Source organism: Myotis daubentonii, chromosome 5 (assembly GCF_963259705.1).
Source record: "Myotis daubentonii chromosome 5, mMyoDau2.1, whole genome shotgun sequence".
NCBI lineage: Eukaryota > Metazoa > Chordata > Mammalia > Chiroptera > Vespertilionidae > Myotis > Myotis daubentonii.
Window position 1 is genome coordinate 38824646 of NC_081844.1, and position 20470 is coordinate 38845115.

Sequence of the window (20470 nt, forward strand, 5' to 3'; positions counted from 1 at the left end):
TATTTTGAAAGAAAGTGGAGTCATAAGCAATAGAGAAATTTCATAGTTCATATAGTGCACATTTTTCAGGATTTAATTTTTTAAAGGATTCCTTCTGGCTTCTAAATTATTGACAATGATTTATAGATTCATAAAACCTTTTAAAGCATAAGCCATGACCTCTCAGTGCTGAGCCTACTCAGTATTAGTCATCTTCTAAAGCAATAACTAATTGACTCCCCAGAATCATCACTGCTCCAATAAATATCCGATTCAGTGCAGCATGGAAGAAACATCAGCATTGGGATACACTGGTAATTCACTGGACAAAAACAACAACAACAACAAAAAACAATGCTAGATTTTGCATTTGATCAATTTTTTATGAAAAGGAAAGCATATAATTTGTACATGAAAACATATTTTGATGGGAGATTAATTTTTTTCATCTCCTTACCCTGTCCTCACCCCTGTCAGCTAGTTTTCTTAGACTTTTCTAGTCCTTCCTCATTCGCCTTTTCTTTCTTCTCTTCCCCTTAGCCTGCCTCCCTTACTATCTATTTGCATCCCCTTTCTCTCTCTTGAGACCTGGTACTGGCTGAAACACTGTAATAGGACAAAACAATTCTGTATCACAGGGCTGAAGCTCTTGTCTTTCCCTTTAATGTTTGATGAAGACAATTTTTCCTTCTAATCTCATTAATCATAAGTAAGGAAATATTTATTTTCTTCTCTCATTTTGGTTTGCTTTTTCACATTTACTTTTTATTTCCCTTCCTTTCTCCTCCTTTCTACAATTTAAAATTTATCAGTCATGTATACTGCAAACTCTAGAAATGAGAAGTATTACACATGTGGGGCTAAGAGCTCAGACATTGTCTACTACCACCTCATCTCCAACAGTCACGGTATCCAGTGGATAACATAATAGACTACAAGTTTACTTGCTCAATTCTGGTTCCTCCTTTTAAAATATTATCCTTACTGAAGCAGTTCATTATTCAGTTTTACCACCTGTAAGACTATTGGGATACAAATATTTGACATTCCTTCTTTAGTGCAATGAAAGACAGCAAGATTAATTTTCTAATAATTGGCACTCTAGGAAAATGCAAAAATAATATCTTATTGTCTAATCACTATTTGAAATACACCATGTGCAAATATTGTAATTAAGGTTTGGTGCAGGAAAAAAAAATAATAAAATCCAGGTCTTTTTGTTTTGTTTTGTTTTTTAGCTCATTTCATACTTTGGGAAGTGGACACATTGCATTTGTAAAAATCTATTAATTGATACATGATTGTTAAAATGGTATACGTAATTGAAACCAATTGTGAAATTATATTAATCATGTATGCCTGATTCTCTGGTTTCTCAATCCCAGACAGAAGCTTTTGCATTGGAGAAGTTTTACCGTTTCTCAGACACGGTAAATTCACTTTCTTAACTCTGAGTGGAGGAATGTGGTCGTCAGTAAGAAAGCAGAGAGCATATTCTGCACCCAGGCAGTGTTTGGTGGGGAAACATCCCTTTGCATATGTAAAGCCAAAATACCAGCATCGCCCTTCAGCTAAGAATACTCTCTTTTTCTAATAATTCCATTTGTCTTCCCTCACTCAGTAAAAGGATATTTAAATGTTCTTCTTCATCTTATTTAACCAAGTTATTCAATCAGTCAAAAAAAACTTTAATATATATTAAACAGAAATATTATACATGCCTTATTATAGTCCCCATAAAAAGTGCTTTGACAAAGTAAGTTTCAAAATAAATGGGAAATTTATTTATACAAAAAGTTTGAAAAGCAGCTCCTCTTATCAGAAAATAGAAATCTAGCCCTGACTGGTTTGGCTCAGTGGATGGAGCGTAGGCCTGCAGACTGAAGGGTCCCAGGTTCGATTCCAGTCAAGGGCATGTGCCTTGTTGCGGGCACATCCCCGGTGGGAGGTGTGCAGGAGGCAGCTGATCGATGTTTCTTTCTCATCGGTGTTTCTAATTCTCTGTCCCTCTACCTTCCTCTCTGTAAAAAAATCAATAAAATATATTAAAAAAAGAAAATAGAAATCTAAAAATTAGGCAAAAATAAAAAGCTTTGTCTTTTAGAACACATTCTGAATGTTAAGATTTGTTAAGATAGTATAATAAATGAATAATTTTGGTTTTGATAGTGGCATCCATTGATATGTTTGATAAGAAAGAGATCACAAGGATACATGTACATATTCAGTGATTGAATTTAAACCTATCAAAGCCAAGAATTTAGTCTAGGCAATCCTATACAAATAGTCCAGTCTACTAACTAAAATTTCTGAGGAAAAAAATGTATTTAAAAAAACCTCTGCAGATGATGCTACCACATGCCTTAATTAAGAATAGAAAATTTTGTGTTAATCATTCTAATTTTTAAAAGATAATTTTCTGAACCTAATAACTCTCTGGGTTGACCAAATTCATCACCAAAAAACAAACAAACAAACAAAATCTATTTGGAAACAGTCCTCTAAATCTTTGAATCAACATAATCAAAATGAGTCTAAAAGTTAATTCTGTGTCCTTTCTTTCATGAGTACTACTGGTTTACCTGAAAAAAAATTTTTTTAAACTCTAATTTGTCAGAACAGGCAAAATACAATAGCCTCATTATAGAAAGTCTGTCACAGGAGGAGACCTTATTTACTGATGTAAATATTATTCCTAGAAAAGTTTTTTTTAAATATATTTTATTGATTTTTTACAGAGATGAAGGGAGAAGGATAGAGTTAGAAAATCAATGAGAGAGAAACATCCATCAGCTGCCTCCTGCATACCCTCTACTGGGGATATGCCTGCAACCAAGGTACATGCCCTTGACCGGAATTGAACCTGGAACCCTTCAGTCCGCAAGCCAACACTCTATCCACTGAGCCAAACCAGCTAGGGCTCCTAGAAAAGTTTTAACTTGGTTCAGCAATGACTTAGGCATTATAGACAATTTTTAATGCCTTGCTTTTTCCTCTCTGAAGGTTCAAGTGAACCTTTTGTCTACTGTGAAAGAATAAAGTTTGCTCTTGTGTGCAAATTTCCCCACCCCACACTGTCATAGCCTGCTGTGTGCACACTACCCACTGCACCTGGTCATACTGCTTCTCTCCAGTAATATGTATGCATGGGTGTATGCATGGCATGGAAGTATTTTGGTTAGAAGTTGCTTTTCCCTTGTATGATATCATTGCATTAGAACTGGAGGGTTATTAAGACATGCCAAAATATTTCTGAACATATTTGATTTGTTGAGAGATGTGGATGATTTGGGATTGCTTTAGTGCATTTCATGTAGCTTCTTCTGCATTGCAATATAATGTAGTGATGCAATGGTTTGCTGAGAGAAAATGCATTCACACAGTATTCTAGCACCTCTTCCTATTTATCATGGTATTCACTTTTATTTATATACACAGTTGAGATAAACATGGACCATTAGTTTTAGGTTTTGAAAATAATTACCCAGTTTATATTTTGTTAGACATGATAGTTATCTTTTAATAATAAAGATATAATTGACTGTATTTCAACTATATGTACAAAAAATCATTATTTTATTTACTTATGTATTTATGTGTTATCTTACTTTAAAAATAACTCAAGGTAACTTCTAAGAATAATGCGTAATTGATTTTTTGACCTTGCACATTCTGTCAGCTCCATAATCTTAGGACAAATACAAATATACATGTACTCTATTTTGGTTGAATGGATGATGCTCCGAAGTTGAAAACAATTTGGCACCCATGTACACTAAATTATTTAATAGTTTTCATTACAGGTCAGTTTCTGCTATATTCCAGAGTATAAGATATCCTTTCAATAGGTAAATATTTCCTACAAATTTCTTTGTTACATATCTGAAGATAAATAGTTTTCAAATAATTTTAAACAAATTCTATTTCAATGATTCTGATATATGAGGGTTAGAAATTTCATCCTCTCTAGTAAAACAAAAATTGTAAGAATTCAATTATTTTCTGAAAACAAATATTTAGAGATTAGGTTCAACAGAGCTATTTTCAGAGCTATTCTGCCTCTGAAATACTTATTTAGGAAAACAATCTATAATAATATAAGTGTAATATGCTAATTAGACCGGATAGCCAAACGACCTTCTGGACATCATTCCGGATGAAGCCGCCATGGTGGGGGCCGAGGCAGAGACGGTTAGGGGTGATCAGCAGGCAGATGAGTGGTTAGGGGTGATCAGGCAGGCAGGCAGAGGGATTAGGGGTGATCAGGCAGGCAGGGGAGCAGTTAGAAGCCAGCAGTCCTGGATTGTGAGAGGAATATCCAACTGCCAGTTTAGGCCCAATCCCTCTAAACCGTCAGTCGGACATCCTCCAAGGGTCCCGGATTGTGAGAGGGTGCAGGCCGGGCTGAGGCCCCCCCCCCACCCCTGCACAAATTTCATGCACTGAACCTCTAGTATTCAATAAAGTAACATATTCTTTATTTAATTTAATTTCACATGCATTGTAGGGACTTCCATCTCAGAGTTAACTAAAATAGGTTTATAGTACTGCTTTTTACACATGCTATCTACTACATTATATTACTTCACTCCATGATTATGAGTTGGCACTGACAGTGGTTCTCAACCTTCTTAATGCTACGACCCTTTAATACAGTTCCTCATGTTGTGGTGTCCCCCAACCATAAAATTATTTTCATTGCTACTTCATAACTGTAATTTTGCTACTGTTATGAATCATAATGTAAATATCTGATATGCAGGATGTATTTTCATTGTTCTCAACCCACAGGTTGAGAACCGCTGATAGAAATAGATATACAGATAATTTAAAATTATTTAATTGATTTCTTATCAGTCTAAAATATAGAAGATTGAATTAAATTTTCATAATATTTCATGTAAAACATTCATTTTAAGCTGACATTTTACCATTCAGCAATCTCCAAACCATATCTGAATCTAAATTCAATATGCCAAGCATAATTCATAACTAATTCAAATACCATCTATAATAAATGCAAGGTTTTCATAGGAGTGAGGTTTTAAAGAATTTTATACTGATAATTGACTTGCAACAATAAAGTATTTTAACCTCATCTATAATTGCATTTTTAACACTTCTATTTTTAAATAATATATAAATATATACAGATGTATTAAACTGCATATTTTACTTTAGGCTAATACTTTAGAAAAACAATATTTTAATTATTCATGTTTTTTTATCTTACCTTAGAATTGTCTAAGTGATTGTGATTTTTCCCAACAAAAATAAACCATTACTTTATTAGTAATTTTTTTCAAAATCCACACACTTTGAAATCATGTAACTGAAAATTAATAGCATTTCATATTTTCTCCATCTGTCACTTTCCTATTCAGCAATTAAAAGTTATAGAAAATTATTTTAATAAAATGACCTTTGGGATAATTTAGTTAAAATCATCATTGTATAAAAACACGCCAAAAGAACAAGAAAGAAAAAAACGCCCCAAAGGTATCTACTAGGGAAGAAACATTAGGATAAAAATAACATATTTAATGCTGCTGAATCTCATAGCAATTCACATAATCATTACTAACCCTTTTTGATACTTAATGTTTATTTACCACTCACTGACAATCTTCATGCCTTCACCACTCCTTCACCATATAAGATTTTTTTTGTCATTTTTGAGAGCTAAGAATAAGATAGAAAAATCTTACCTCTTATGTATATTATAGTTGATGATAGAGGTGAATGAAGCAATTCAACTGAATGGCTATATCTACGCTTGGATTTTCAATCTATCTCCTGTTATGTGAATCAGTCTTTAATATAATATATTTACACAATAAAAGAGAAAAATGGTAATTGGCGTACGACGCTACCCTTTTCATTGGCTGATCAGGGCTATATGCAAATTAACTACCAACTAAGATTGGCAGTTAACTGCCAACAAGATGACGGTTAATTTGCATATGTAGGCACAATGCAGGGAGGTGAAAGGGAAAGCAGGAAAAAGCCCCCTGCCACTGACAGTGATCGGAAACCCAGGGGGGAGCTAAGAGCTGGGGGGCAGGGCAAAGGCGGCCCTGGGGCCGCCTTTGCCCTGCCCCCCAGCCATGATCGGAAAATCAGGTGCCTTTGCCGCCCTGGCCAGTGATAGCAGGAAGTAGGGGTGGAGCCAGTGATGGGAGCTGGGCATGGTCGAAGCTGGCAGTCCCAGGAGCTAGGGGTCCCTTGCCTGGGCCTAAAGCAAAGCCCACGATCGCGGGGCTGCTGCAGCTGCGGGTCCCCGCTGCCCGGGCCGGACGCCTCAGCCAGAGGCGTTAAGCCTGGGCAGGGGTGGAGCCTGCAACCACGGGGAGCTGGGGGTCCCCTGCCCAAGCCTGACACCTCTGCCGGAGGCCTCAGGCCTGGTCAAGGGGCCGATCGGTGATTGGTGATCAGAGGGTGATGAGGGTCAACTCCTCTGTCCGAGGCATCAGGCCTGGGCGGGGGGCGGAGCCGGGGATTGGGGGGATATGATGGTCCCCTTGCCCAGGCCTGAAGCCTGGGTCAGAGGCGTCAGGCTTGGGCGGGGGGTGGAGCAAGCGATCAGAGGGAGATGGGGGTCCCCTGCCCAGGCATGATTCCTGGGCCAGAGGCCTCAGGCCTGGGCGGGGGCCAGAGCCAGTGATCGGGGGAAGATGGGGGTGCCCTGTCCAAGCCTGACACCTCTGGCGGAGGCATCAGGCCTGGGCAAGGGGCAGAGCCAGCAATCAGAGGGGTCTGGGGGTCCCCTGCCCAGGCCTGATGACTGGGCCAGAGGCATCAGGCCTGGGCTGGGGGCAGAACCAGTGATGGGGGGAAATGAGGGTCCCCTGCCCAGGCCTGACGCCTCTGTCAGAGGCGTCAGGCCTGGGCAAGGGGCCGATCCTGTGATTGGAGGGTGATGGGGGTCAACGCCTGAGGGCTCCCAGTATGTGAGAGGGGGCAGGCTGGGCTGAGGGACACTCCCCCCCTACACACACCCAGTGCACGAATTTCGTGCACCGGGCCCCTAGTATGTATATAAAAAGCCAGCAACCAGAATGCCATAACGACCAGAACGACTGGTCACTAGGACGCCCACTGTGGCCAGTGAACTGGCCTGATCGGGAGTGGGGCCACCGGACAACCTCCCATGGCCCCTCCCCCCAGATGGCCCCACCCCTGATCAGCCTCTCCCACCCTAATCGAGGCTAGGCTGGCCTGGGGGAGGGCCAGGTGGTTGGCCAAACCCCTCTACAGCCCTTCCTCCAAGCCAGCCCTCCCCTGATCTGCCCATAGTCCCACACCCCTGATTGCCCCCCCACCCCAATAGGGGGTGGGGCCAGCTGGCCAATCTCCCACCATCTCCTCCTCCCAACAAGCCAGGCCCCGATTGGCTCTAACCCGCCTCTATTGAGGCCAGGCCAGCTGGACCCCACCCATGCACAAATTCATACACTGGGCCTCTAGTTCTCTAAATACAACGAAAAGCACTTTGAATGTTTCACAATATGGTATTGGTGCTTAATAACTGAAACATTTGCCTCACTTACAAATTTAGTAAAAACAGGCCCTCCTGTAGAAAGAATTGTACACTTAAGTAAATGAGTTTTTACCTTCTTCATAGCCTACCCTTCTAACTTGATTGAAGCATATTAAGAGGATTTACTTGTGGGAAAATTAACTATTAAAATGTACCTTTTTAATTAGCCATGTTCTTGAGCTCATTTTGAGTTTATTCTATTTAATTTCTATTAATAACTATATTTTGAGTTGTAAAGTGCCTTAATTTTATGAACATTAAATATTGGCTAACACATAGTGTCAAAAGTTTAGATGTCTTTCTAAACACCTTGATTTTGGGCCTTCAGTTCATTAGAAATTTAAGCTGAAATTATCTCCAGAAAACAGAATTATATCAAAGAAATATTTTGAGTGATACTTGAAATAAAAATATTTTTAAATCATTCATGTTTTTTTTATCTTACCTTAGAATTTTTTAAGTGATGGTGATTTTAGAAAATTCATTGAAACCAAAGAAATTAGTCACAAAATAATTTAATGCACTTTTTAATATAATAATCTAATATTAATGCTGAGCTATTAGAAAAGCTTCAACTGTGCTTAAAATTAGTGCTTCCTTGGCCCTCGGTGCTTCGTGGGGTCTGGGAGGCCTGTAGTGGGAGAACCAGATGCAGTGGGCTGAGGCCTAGGAGGTGAATGGGAAGGAGAGTACATTTTGCTCAAGACAAGTAACTGTCCTTGAGGATGGGCATTTTCTGCAGGCCGTTAGCGTTAGAAAAAAAATAATGCTTTAAGTGGAGCCTTTCAAAAAGAACCCAATAGGTCAGTCACTTTTTTAAAGCCACATGACCTTTTTGAGGTCTAGCGGTCCTTACTCTCTCTCAGCATCTGACTACGTGAAGTCTGGACTAACAGAGCGGAGATCCTATTTCTGAAGCTATAAGATGACTCCACGTGCCTCACCTAACGGGCACAACAGAAACATTTGTGCTGTTTCATGGAACATATTGACAAGGCTAAAGACTTCTTGATTGCAGAAATTAGATTTGCAAAGAATTCTAACAGTCATATAGCAAACCCTACATATTGTGACAATAGCAGAGTAAGGCATAGAAGGGCAAAGTGCTATTTTCAAATGTATGCTGTTGGCTAATTATTTTTTTTGTTGTTAATCCTCATCTGAGGATAGTTCTCCATTGCTTTTTTTGGAGAGAGTGGAAGGGAAGGAGGGAGGGAGGGAGAGAGAGAGAGAGAGAGAGAGAGAGAGAGAGGAAGTGAGGGAAGGGGAGAGAGAGACAAAGAGAGGGAGAGAGGGAGAGAAAGAGAAGCATCAATGTGCAAGAGACACATTGGTTGGTTGCCTTTGGCACACAGTCTGACTGGGCTGGGATGGAGCCTGCAATCCAAGTACACGCCCTTGACTAGGATTGAACCCATGACCCTTAGGTGCACAGGCCGATGCTCTGAGCAACACTGGCCAAGGCTGCCGTTGACTAATTTTTAAGTGAAACACAAGTGTAAGGCCACTGCAGAGGAAGCAACTGGGTAGGTCTATTTTACATAGCACCTTAGTGCTAGGTTTGTTTCTGTGGATTTAAAATATCTAATAGTAAAATGATTCAAGTCGGTAATCATATTTTTATTTTATATTGTGTAATTATGCAATTTCCATAATACTACAATTATAATAAACACAATATTAATAATATCATAGCAGTAATTTGAGTAACTTATTGGGTGTTTTATATATTTTATCTCACCCTAAAAAAAAAAAAAAACCAATCCTGCTAGTTAGTGCTATAATCCTTGTGGTGTTTTTTTTTTTTTGGAACTAAAAACCCAAAATCTGAGAGCTAAGTAAGACTACCCAGACTCCTGGCAATAAATGATGAAGCCATGGAATCACGTAACTATAATAAAACATTTTCATTTTGAATACCAATCTTGACTCAGAATTTACATTTGGACTATCTAGTATATTCATGACTACGTAAAATATTTGAAAGTTATTTGCTATGGTACACGCATATTTTTATTATGCAGACAGTGTTCCTCAACCTCTTATTTTCTATTACCATTGCCAGGAAATAAATATTTGAACAAGACATTTTAATGAGGAAAGTGTTTTCATTGAAACTAAAGGTTTCTGTTTCTTCAACTCCAAAATTAGTAGGAAAGCCATTGGTGATGAATTTGTAAGTGAAATCATATTCTAGGTGCTTTTGAAAACAATAATGTAATGAATCACATTATACTAGTATAACATACTTATTCAAAGTCTCTTTTCTAACATATGCCTATGTCTTGTAGCATATTTTAAAAAGGATAAAGATATAGGTTGTATATTCTTACATATAGTCTTACCTAGAAACAACCTTACTTAAAAACAGGAATTGCTTAAAAATAAAATAATAGTTTAATACTAATGCAAAAGCCATTACAAGGATATATTTCCATAAACCACCACTTAAAATGTAAATTATAGAGTGTTAGAGGAATTTAAAAAATTTTTTTACATCCTTACGAATTCAAGCTGATTAGGATAGTTGCATTGTGCCTCCAGGAAACTTTTGTTTCTACAACTTGACTGGGCATTATAATCACCTACAAACCCTGTTGGAAGTGCAGATAAGTGAGACAGCTTAAGTGCTAATGAGAAGGAATCTCTGCATGGAGACCTAGAAAATTAGTCTCAACAACCCCTCCCAGTGAGTGATTCCAAGACAGGTGTTATATAGACCCCCGTGCAAGAAACATTGGCCTTGCCAAGACGATCATCACTGCATGCACAAAGAATGATGGAAGTTTTACAAACTGTTGCCCTTTTTTGTGATGAACCAATGCTATATAAAGATGGTTAAGTTTAAATTGTTCCAATGTGTCATTTTCTATCAAAACCGATGTCCAAATGTGATGTAGCTTTGTTCAGTGCAGTGCCATAGCTCTGATTACAGGCTTAAAGACAGAATCATACTTACAAGACTGATATAAGCTTTAACCTTGTATGTCATGGACTTATCTTTTTAGACGGATAAAAAGCAAGAGAGACAGCAGATAAAGTAGCTTCATTTAACTGGGGGCCTTGCAGCTAAGCCACTCAGCACACAGGGTTTTGTCTTCCCTCACCTGCACAGGGCATGAATGGCTTCTAGTTTACAGAAATAGATGCAGTGTCATATGCAGCTAAGCCACTCAGCACACAGGATTTTGTCTTCCCTCACCTGCACAGGGCATGAATGGCTTCTAGTTTACAGAAATAGATGCAGTGTCATATGCAGCTAAGCTACTCAGCACACAGGATTTTGTCTTCCCTCACCTGCACAGGGCATGAATGGCTTCTAGTTTACAGAAATAGATGCAGTGTCATATGCAGCAATGGTCCCTACAGCTAAAAAACGCAAATAGGATCCTGGACCCAGAGTCATTATATCAGGTAACACTCCACCCCGTACACTTTCCCCACCAGAAACCAGACAGCTTTCTAAAGGCATTCCCACTTAAACTCACTCATATTCACTCTCACACACACTCATCTAGTGAACTAGCCAGCCATCATGTCATTGTCATCCTGTCTTTAGTAATGCATGTTTTCATTGCTCATTCCAATTCCTGTGTAAACCATTGCTCTGTCAGCAGGTGAGATATGTATGACATGCCCTTTCTATGTGGTGTTCTTGGGCCATTTTATACACCGGTCATGTTTAAATGTGTTTCTTTGTCCAATGAGATCTATTGTAGGGGCCCAAACTGATATAAAATGTCTTGTTCCAAGCCATTAATAGTATTGTCAGCTGCGGCTTTTGTTACAGTGTAAACAAATTCCAAGAGGACTAGCTGTCTATTTCTGCCAAAACCCATTAAATCTTCCGGGAGCCATGGGCAAAGACCCTAAGTATTCCATCTGCCGGCTGTGCGTGAGTGCTTGTCATTGGGTGCTTTCACCCAAAGCAATTTTCGCGCAATTTTTTCTTTGTTAATATTCAAGACAAGCTCTCACCACATGGGTGCTTTCATTGTGCAACAGAGGAATATGTCACAGTTCTGTCCATTGCTGCATGGCCTGGACACCACCATGGCTACGTCCATGGCCAGTCCAAGACATCTGTATTGGCACTCTTATCTTCTTCTGAGCTAGCAACTTGGTGGGCATTAAATGACCTAATTTCATTCCACCCTGGAATTTCTATTAGGCATTATAGCTCACACCCTGGGCATCTTTGGATATCCAGATATTGCTCTGAGAGCAAGAACCAATTCTTCCCATACTGCCACACATACTGTTCTCAAGTCAGCCCATTGTGTGGACTTTACTTCCTCTCTTCAACAACAGTTATTCATTCCACTACAGGTCTGGGTTGAGTCCTGACCTTTCATATCGGAGTTTCCATTGGTGAACCAGGTGCCCTGTTTTGCCTCAATGGAAAGAGAATCATGATGTTTAGACCACTTTGGTAGCTCAACCAGAGACTCCGTCACTGGATCATTGTCAGATAGGTACCTTTTCATGAACATGCTTTTCCCGAGGTACTCCCCTTAACTTGTTTCTGAATATACCATTTTCATTCTATCAGGGATTTTAAGTTAGAATGCCATTTTTTGTTGTTGCTGTAAATTTTTTAGAATTTTTTCTTTATTGTTGAAAGTATTACAGATGTCCCCTTTTTTTTCCCCATTGACCTCCTCCATTCTGCACCCACCCCCTGCCCCAGGCCTTCACCTCATTATTGTCTGTGTCCATGGATTATGCATATATGCATATAAATTCTCTCCCCACCCACCCACCTCCACCTTCCCTCTGAGATTCATCAGTCTGTTTAATGCTTTTTTGACATCACCTCTAACATTGTAGAAACTTAGGCTTACATATAGTCTGATGTTCTTCAGATTCCTTCAGTTTGGGGGGTCTGATTCTTCTAGAACAAAAGAGAATGCCAGTAGCCTTCATTCCAATACATTACTATACCTGCTCACAGAATCAGAGAGTTTTCTAGTCTAGAATCCTAGCAGCTACCTTAGGAAACCTCTATTAAACTTTCTCCAGAATCTCTAGTCCATATGTATTTTAGTAGAAGATACCTCTGCAGTGGATAAATTTTAAGGCCTCTGAGGGTCAGCTTGGGTTATGGCCTGCCTCAAATCTCTTGTTCCCCTTTCAAATTCAGTCTGTCTTCCAGTCACTTTATACAGCGCGGCCAACAGAAATCCAAAACCTATCTGCCAGATTTCAGGTAGTGTTACAAGCTGTTTTTCTCAAGTGGGATCCAGAAGAAACAGCAGCTTGCCCTTCACTGTTTGTGACTTGTCTCTAGTAGTTTGTCAAGGTTAAGGTTAGCCACCTTTACCTAATCATGTGTGCCACTGCAGTCTCCAAAACTTCCCTTGACTTTCTCCTCAGAGAGGGAAACTATCATTTCTCATTAACCAACTCACTTTTGACAGTGATCTGAATCAAACTGTTTCCAACCAGGTTGTGGAAATATGCTGGAGAATTCGGGTTTCCTTAAGGGGTGACAGGTTATAGTTTGGGTCTATCCCACAAGAAGACACACTGTGTTTGACTTTTTTTAGATTGAGATTAAGAGGAACATTTTAGTCAAGTCTATCAAAGCCTACCAGCCTTCTTTGTCCTTCTGAAACTCTTGAGTCATTTCAGAAGGCTGTAGGGGGTACATCTCTAAGGAACCCAAGTAGTCAGCCTTCAGGACCCATTTAGTTTTACATAGGGTAGGTGCGGATGCTCTAGAGAAGATTAATGCTGCCACCACCATTCCCTCACTGAAAACTGAGAGCTTTCTTTATTTGCCTGGAATCTTGTTTAATAGCTACTACAGAGGAAGGTTTAGGCCATTCTAAGGGCTCTCATTTTAATATATCCAATTACATCCGTGCTAAGGAACAATTGCTCAAGATTAGGCTTAAGCCAGATTTGGCAAGATCATTCCTTCACATGTCACGTCCTTTCTGATTATACATTTAGCCAGACAATGCCACCTGCTGGATATATCTCAGCCCCTTATTTTCCTATGTGCAGCTTTTACTATGAACATGGTACCTGCTACCACTGTATCACTATGCCTCCTTCTCGTCCCCACCAGCTTCTCTTGCTCTTCATATACCCTTCTCATTCCCCAGCAGCATTACTGTACACGGTGCACTGGCACCCAAAGCTATGTTCACCACTCCCGGACATTCAACTTTAACTGTAGTGTAGCCTTGAAACCCCATTCAGAATTAGGCAAGGAGGTCCTGGCCTTCAAGTCAATGCTCTTTGTTTCAGCTGACCTAACGGATGGAGTAAACTCAGCAACTCGTATAAGTGCCTTTTGTTTCCATTCCCCACTGGCATCATTGGATTTAACTTCTGAGATGAAAGCAGCAGATTTCACAGGGGTCCTTAAAGGAAGCAGCTGCCGGAACTGGAACAGATTTCCTTCCTCCCAGCGGGCAATAATGTGCTAGGAAATCTGTCTTAGGAATTCTGTCAATTTTCTTCTGTGTCTTAAAAGCCACCCAAAGAGAGCTAATAGATTCACCTCTGGCCATGACCTTTCTTCTGAATCGCCCGGGTATTTTTTTTTCTTCCATCAGTAAAACCTAGAGTGGCAGCTGCAAAAGCAAATGTACCCATGAATTATATATGCCCTGCTGCCTTCCCAAAAAGAGAACCACCTGGGGAACTGATGCCCAAGGGATTCTCCTAATCAGTGTCTACCCGAGAGGAGGCCAAAGGATAAGGTTCGGGTAGGCTCATTTTTAAAATTATCGAATTGCTACTCCCCTAAAGGGCTATTCTATTTCACAGCAGTGAGAGAACCAGGCAGCAGCCTTCCTCAGTATAGATTCCCACCACTCAAAGCTCCACTCGCTCAAAAAAGGGTCTTTGATTATACACCTGCCAATAATTCCTGAATGGCAACACTGCAGCAGATTAGGAACTAACATTCACACCAAACATTACTTTTCATGCTGCAGCATGCAAAAAAAATTATCAGCCTCCAGGTCAATCAACCTCATGATCCTGAAAAACGTTGAGACCCAGCTCCTTTATATTGGAACTGGAGGCCCGGTGCATGGATTCATGCACAGCAGGGGGGGTCCCTCAGCCTGGCCTGCGCCCTTTCGCAATCCGGGACCCCTCAGGGGGTGTCTGACTGCAGATTTAGGCCCAACCCCTGGACCTAAACCAGCAGTCGGACATCCCTTGAGGGATGTAGCACTGCGCCAAGCAGCAGGTGGCCAGGAAGGAGTCTGAGCTGGGGCCTGGTGCCACAGTATTCACACTCATCCCTGCCCACTGCGCCTGCCGCCACCACTAAGTAGTGCTGCTGCAGAGTGGGAGAGGCTCCCGCTGCCGCAGCTGCGCTCACCAGCCGTGAGCCCAGCTTCTGGCTGAGCAGCACTCCCCCTGTGAGAGCACACTGACACCAGGGGGCAGCTCATACATTGAGCATCTGCCCTCTGGTGGTCAATGCGCATCATAGTGACTGGTCAACTGGTCGTTCCAGTCATTGTGGTCGTTTGGTCATAATGGTCGATTAGGCTTTTATATAGAGAGATTGCTTTCTTCAATATGGTAGCTACCAGCCCCATGTGCTACTATTGAGTGCTAGAAATATGGAGTCTGAGTTAAGGCATGTTAAAATATCCACTGACATCGAGGACTCAGTAAGAAATAAAGAATGTAAAATATCTCTTTAATTTTTACTTAGTAAATATTTAAAGAATATTTAAGACATACTGAGTTAAAGAACATGTCTTACTAAAAGTAATTGTGCCTGTTTCTTTTAACTTATTAAACTGTAGCAAGTATAAATTTAAATTTTAAAATTACACACATGGCTTCTATTTGTGCTTTACATTATATCAGACAGGGCTGCATGATAGTTACTATTTTCCAATGCCACTTGTCTGGGGTTACAGAGACGTGACATCAAGGTTAAGTGCAATGTCCTTTTAAGTCCCAGCACCTCTGGTTTCATCTTTTTTTTTTTTTTTTAAATACATTTTATTGATTTTTTACAGAGAGGAAGGGAGAGGGATAGAGAGTTAGAAACATCAATCAGCTGCCTCCTGCACACCACCCACTAGGGATGTGTCCGCAACCAAGGTACGTGCCCCTAACCGGAATCGAACCCGGGACCCCTCAGTCCCCAGGCCGATGCTCTATCCACTGAGCCAAACCGGCCAGGGCTCTGGTTTCATCTTGAGTGCAGGCCATGAAGCTGCTAGCTTTCTTTGCTTTTGTTTCTCTTCCCCCACCCCTGAGTAGTTTCAGTTTCAAAGATAATCAATTAATAGGAGACAAGGAATTAATTGCATCTCGAGCCACTCTCCTTTCCATTCTTTCACCCTCGTTCCTTTCAGTTTTATTTTACTGATCACCCATCTACCAACTCAACAAGGTCTGAGACTGTGTCACTCATATTCTGATAGTAAGACTTATCCTCAGTTATTTTCCACAGAGCTTCTGCTACCTCAAACCCAGGGTGGATCAGTACCACATTCTCATCAGAATTCCCTCCCAACCTTTGGAGCCTGCAATGATCTGAGAGCCAGGTCAGCTTCTGTCCCCACTGCTGAAATGTGGGGGTCAAATGGCCAAGCAGGCCCTTTATTCAGTCCTACAGGGGCATGTGGGGCAAGCCTCCCGTCAGACGCAGCATCTTCCTCAAAGTGGGAGGCTTGGCAGGTACTCAAGAGCACGGCTCTTTTGCCCCTCACCCACACGACATACAGATACAACTGCCACAGACAACAGTCAAGGCATGTGGCTGTGGTCACCTTGACACAGAGAAGTCACAGCCTTTATTTCCCACAAGCCTATATACTGTCTGGTCACGTGGGCCCCTGCACGGCCTCCCGAGAGCAGGGGCCTCCTTCACTGCGGATGAAGCAAACCACATTCCCCATTTAGCTGAACTCTATTGTTCTCAAGGAAGTGATGCTGGAAGAACCAGAAGTCCCTCTCAGCAGTCCTGAGACAGCCCCCAGCTGGCATTAACCCTTTACTCATTGTCAGTTATGTGAAAAGATATGGTTGAGAAAAATACAGTTGTTCACTAAATATGGTCAATCTTAAATGACTATTTCTGTTGTGAGGTATGGGGGTCTCCAAAGGTTTGAAAATATGGTTAGAACAGATGGTTTAAAAGGTAGTAATTGAAGGAGGTGGTTAAAATGTACAAATTTCCAGTTATAAGATAAAAAAACATTAGGCATGTAATGTACAACATGATGACCATAGCTCACACTAGTGTATGATATATAAGAAAGTGGTTAAGAAAGTAGATCCTAAGAGTTTTCCTCACAAGCAGAATATTTTTTCTTATTTTATCTATAAGAGATAATGGATGTTAAGTAAACCTATTGTAGTCATTTCACAATATATGTAAGTCAAACGATCAGGTTGTACACCTTAAACTTATACAGTGATATACATCAATTATCCTATCTAATAAAGAGGGAATATGCAAATTGACCATCATGTTGCCACAAAGATGGTGGTGCCCATAGCCACAAGATGGCAGTGCCCAGTCCTCTCAGCCCCGCTGGAGTCCCACAGTCCTTTCAGCCCAGACGGGGGGCGGGGGGGGGGGGGACGGCAGGCACACCGTGCAGCCGTACCCACCCTCAGCCCCCCACCTGCCGAGGGCCGCCCCAAGGTGCAGGCAAGCCTTGGATATTGGCTGCCCAGCCACCCAGGGCTGGCCCAAGGCATAGGCAAGCCTTGGATTTTGGCTGCTCAGCCACCTAGGACCAGTCCAAGGCACAGGCAAGCCTTGGATGTTAGCTGCCCAGCCACCCACGGCTGGTCCAAGGCATAGGCAAGCCTCGTATTTTGGCTGCTCAGCCACCTAGGACCAGTCCGAGGCACAGGCAAGCCTTGGATGTTAGCTGCCCAGCCACCCACGGCTGGTCCAAGGCATAGGCAAGCCTCGGATTTTGGCTGCTCAGCCACCTAGGACCAGTCCGAGGCACAGGTAAGCCTCGGATGTTGGCCACCCAGACACCCAGAGCCACCCAAGGCTCAGGTAACCAGGGCTGGCTGAGGCTTGCATTGCCGGCAGTGGCAGCAGGAGAGGTGTGATGGGGCATCACCTTCCCCTGATCGCGAGGTTGCCTCCTGCCCCTAAGGACTCGCAGACTGTGAGAGGGGGCAGGCCTGGCTGAGAGATCCCCCCTCCAGTGCATGAATTTTCATGCACCAGGCCTCTAGTTTCTCAATAAAACTAGAAAAAAGGGTAGTCAATAGATACTACTTTACTAAGCACAGACGCTAAAATCCTAAAATCTTAGCATTTTTGTAATAAAATATTCAAAGCAAACAATAATATAGCCTTAAAATCTCCATGGAAACAAAAAAAATTGCCAGCACAAATGAACATTCTTATGAAGACTACTAAAAATCAAGTTCCATTTTTTGCAGGATTACAGCAATAATTACATGGGATTTGGATCATCGGCTTTTATGTCATACTGGTTTCCTCAAAATTCAATTACTGATACACCTTCAGTTGAGATATTTTCCAATAATTATATGTTTTTGCTTTCATAATTCACCAGAAACCTATTTTATAATTATTACATCAACTTTGATCATCTTCTCATTTTTAGAATCCATTTTAATTTTTATTTGTTACTTTTATATTTTGTAATATACTATTCATTGACCTTCTACTTTCAAAACTCAAAATATTTTTCAAGAGTTTGAATACTTGGTTACTTTTATCTCTTGTATTACCATAAAGATTACTTCTATAAGAGGCAAGCTATAATAAATTTGTAAAATGTCATCTTTTAAACTTTCAATTTTAGTGCAAGAAATTCAATTAATTGGCAGCCATCTACTGTTACAATCTAAATAAATTTTTCAAATTAAATTATTCATTAATGAACTTTATTATAAATCAGTAAGTGCCATGTTTTCCTATCATGAACACTATTGATTTATTATAGTTTTATTAATAATTTTTTCCTTAAATTTATATTTTTCTTTCATGTATATGCATAGGGAATTCTCTTCAATTTATAACATTTAAGAGAAAAGTAACAATAATTTTTAGAACATAATAATTCATAATTTTTCTTAACATGAAATAAACTTTTGCCAAATTTCATTCATAATTTCAACTAAATCAATGCACTTGAAAAGCAATTGTATGTAAGCCAGAATATGGGACTATCTTATAGTCTCCCAAATGGGTTAGTATAAAACGTACAAGTAGCATTGAGGATAACAAAAATTAACCAGAGTTATTGAGTTAACCTGTATTTTGAAACAAACTAACATAAAAGTGTAGGAAATAAACATTAAAATATTTGCCTCCATGAAAAATAAAAATTCAGTCAATGATCCTGGTACGTATCTGACATCATATTTACCCATTTAGACACATAATCTAAAAAATATTTAGTCTGTGACATAATATCCAATAGATTTTTTCTTGCTCAATTTATTTAGATATTCTAGCAATATATACACAATAACAGAATTGTTACTTTTCCATTCAAACATATAATTTGAGAGTTTTATATTTCTTAATGGACACATCTCTGTGATGCACATTCAATCAATAAAACTTGAGTGGGGAATAAAACAACTCATTCTTGTAGGCTTGTCTTTTCATTATAATAATGTTAGCATTTATCATGATAAAGCTTAAGTTGTGATTCCGAGTTGCTGTTAATTATGCTCTGTTTCATGACTAAAGTGTTCTCCTGTGTTTTTCTGATGGCAGGATGATGAGGTAAGGGAAAGTCGCTTCAGCTTCACTGCCTATGGCATGGGGCCGTGTCTGCAAGCAAAAGAGAGTGTGACCCCCAAGGGCCCAAACCGTCCTGTCCAGGTAATGCCAGAAAGCCCTGATGAAATGAGGAAGATCTTCATCGACCGGGCCAAGAAGATTGACACCATCTCCCGAGCCTGCTTCCCATTAGCCTTTTTGATTTTTAATATTTTCTACTGGGTTATCTATAAAATTCTTAGGCATGAGGATATACATCAGCAATGAGATTAAGTCTCCGGGGTCATGCAAGTGCAAACAGTCAATTCGAATGAAAGTGTCTTCGCCATAAGGGTGTGTGTGTGTGTGTGTGTGTGTGTGTGTGGTGTACAAATGATGACCATTGTATTAAAATGCATAAAGGAAGGGATTATTATGATTTGCTATGCAAAGTCATTGAGGCAAGTTAAGATTCTTTTAATGGATACCAAATATATATTTATGTAGTATAGACATTCTATTTCATATTGATTTATCTGCTCTTTCATAGTAAATCACATAAGTGGAAGTATCACTGCCAATGTGTTTGTACGTTATATAATGTCACATAATAGCACATGTGGAAACTACTTTGGATTTCTTGATTTTTAATTTCATAATTATCTTACAAAGTAAAATTTTCACAGTGAACTTTATACAAAGAGAAAAGGGAAATGTTGAAGATAAGTTAGTAGCTTGAAGCTTTAAAATATTTTCTTATACTGTAGTTACAGATAGAAAAAATAATAAGGTAATTCAATGGAAAACTTGTTAAATAGTAATAGAAAATTGTACATACAAATACTATCAGACCAACTTATGTAATAACAAAAAATTTAAATTAGAAGATTAAAATAAAGAAATTTTATTATTTAGATAATAGCTTTACTTGTTTAGGATATTAAATTTTGCTCTTTGGAAACTCAAAACGTATGGCTTAAGAGATCACATTCTATAAATATCAACTTTTCTTAACTTTATATGTCTATGAATGAAAATACTGAAAACAACATTGTTGTGTTTAAATAAGAGTTTTAGCTATGTATCTATGTGTCTTTAATTATTGACAAACACTGAAAAATTCAAGGTAGTACCTTTGTTTTGTTAGATTTTTAATAGCTGCTTAATTGTCTGTATGTAATTATGTTTAATGTTTTTATATAATTGAACACAGTTCAGTAAGATTTTTACATTTTAACTTAGAATGA

At 39.8% G+C, this 20470-nt stretch overlaps 1 protein-coding gene across 2 annotated transcripts in view; it reads left to right on the forward strand.

The window, feature by feature from the left end:
- GLRA3 (glycine receptor alpha 3) overlaps positions 1-19561 on the forward strand; it is a 134150-nt gene extending 114589 nt beyond the window's left edge. Inside the window, exons 9-10 of one of the 2 annotated variants that reach the window (XM_059695290.1) lie at positions 1365-1409; positions 19239-19561. In XM_059695290.1, the coding sequence (XP_059551273.1) occupies positions 1365-1409; positions 19239-19511 (318 nt within the window). In that variant the 3' untranslated portion in view covers positions 19512-19561. The remainder of the gene's footprint in view (positions 1-1364; positions 1410-19238) is intronic. The other variant, XM_059695291.1, reaches the window with a different exon arrangement.
- Positions 19562-20470: the final 909 nt, after the last annotated feature.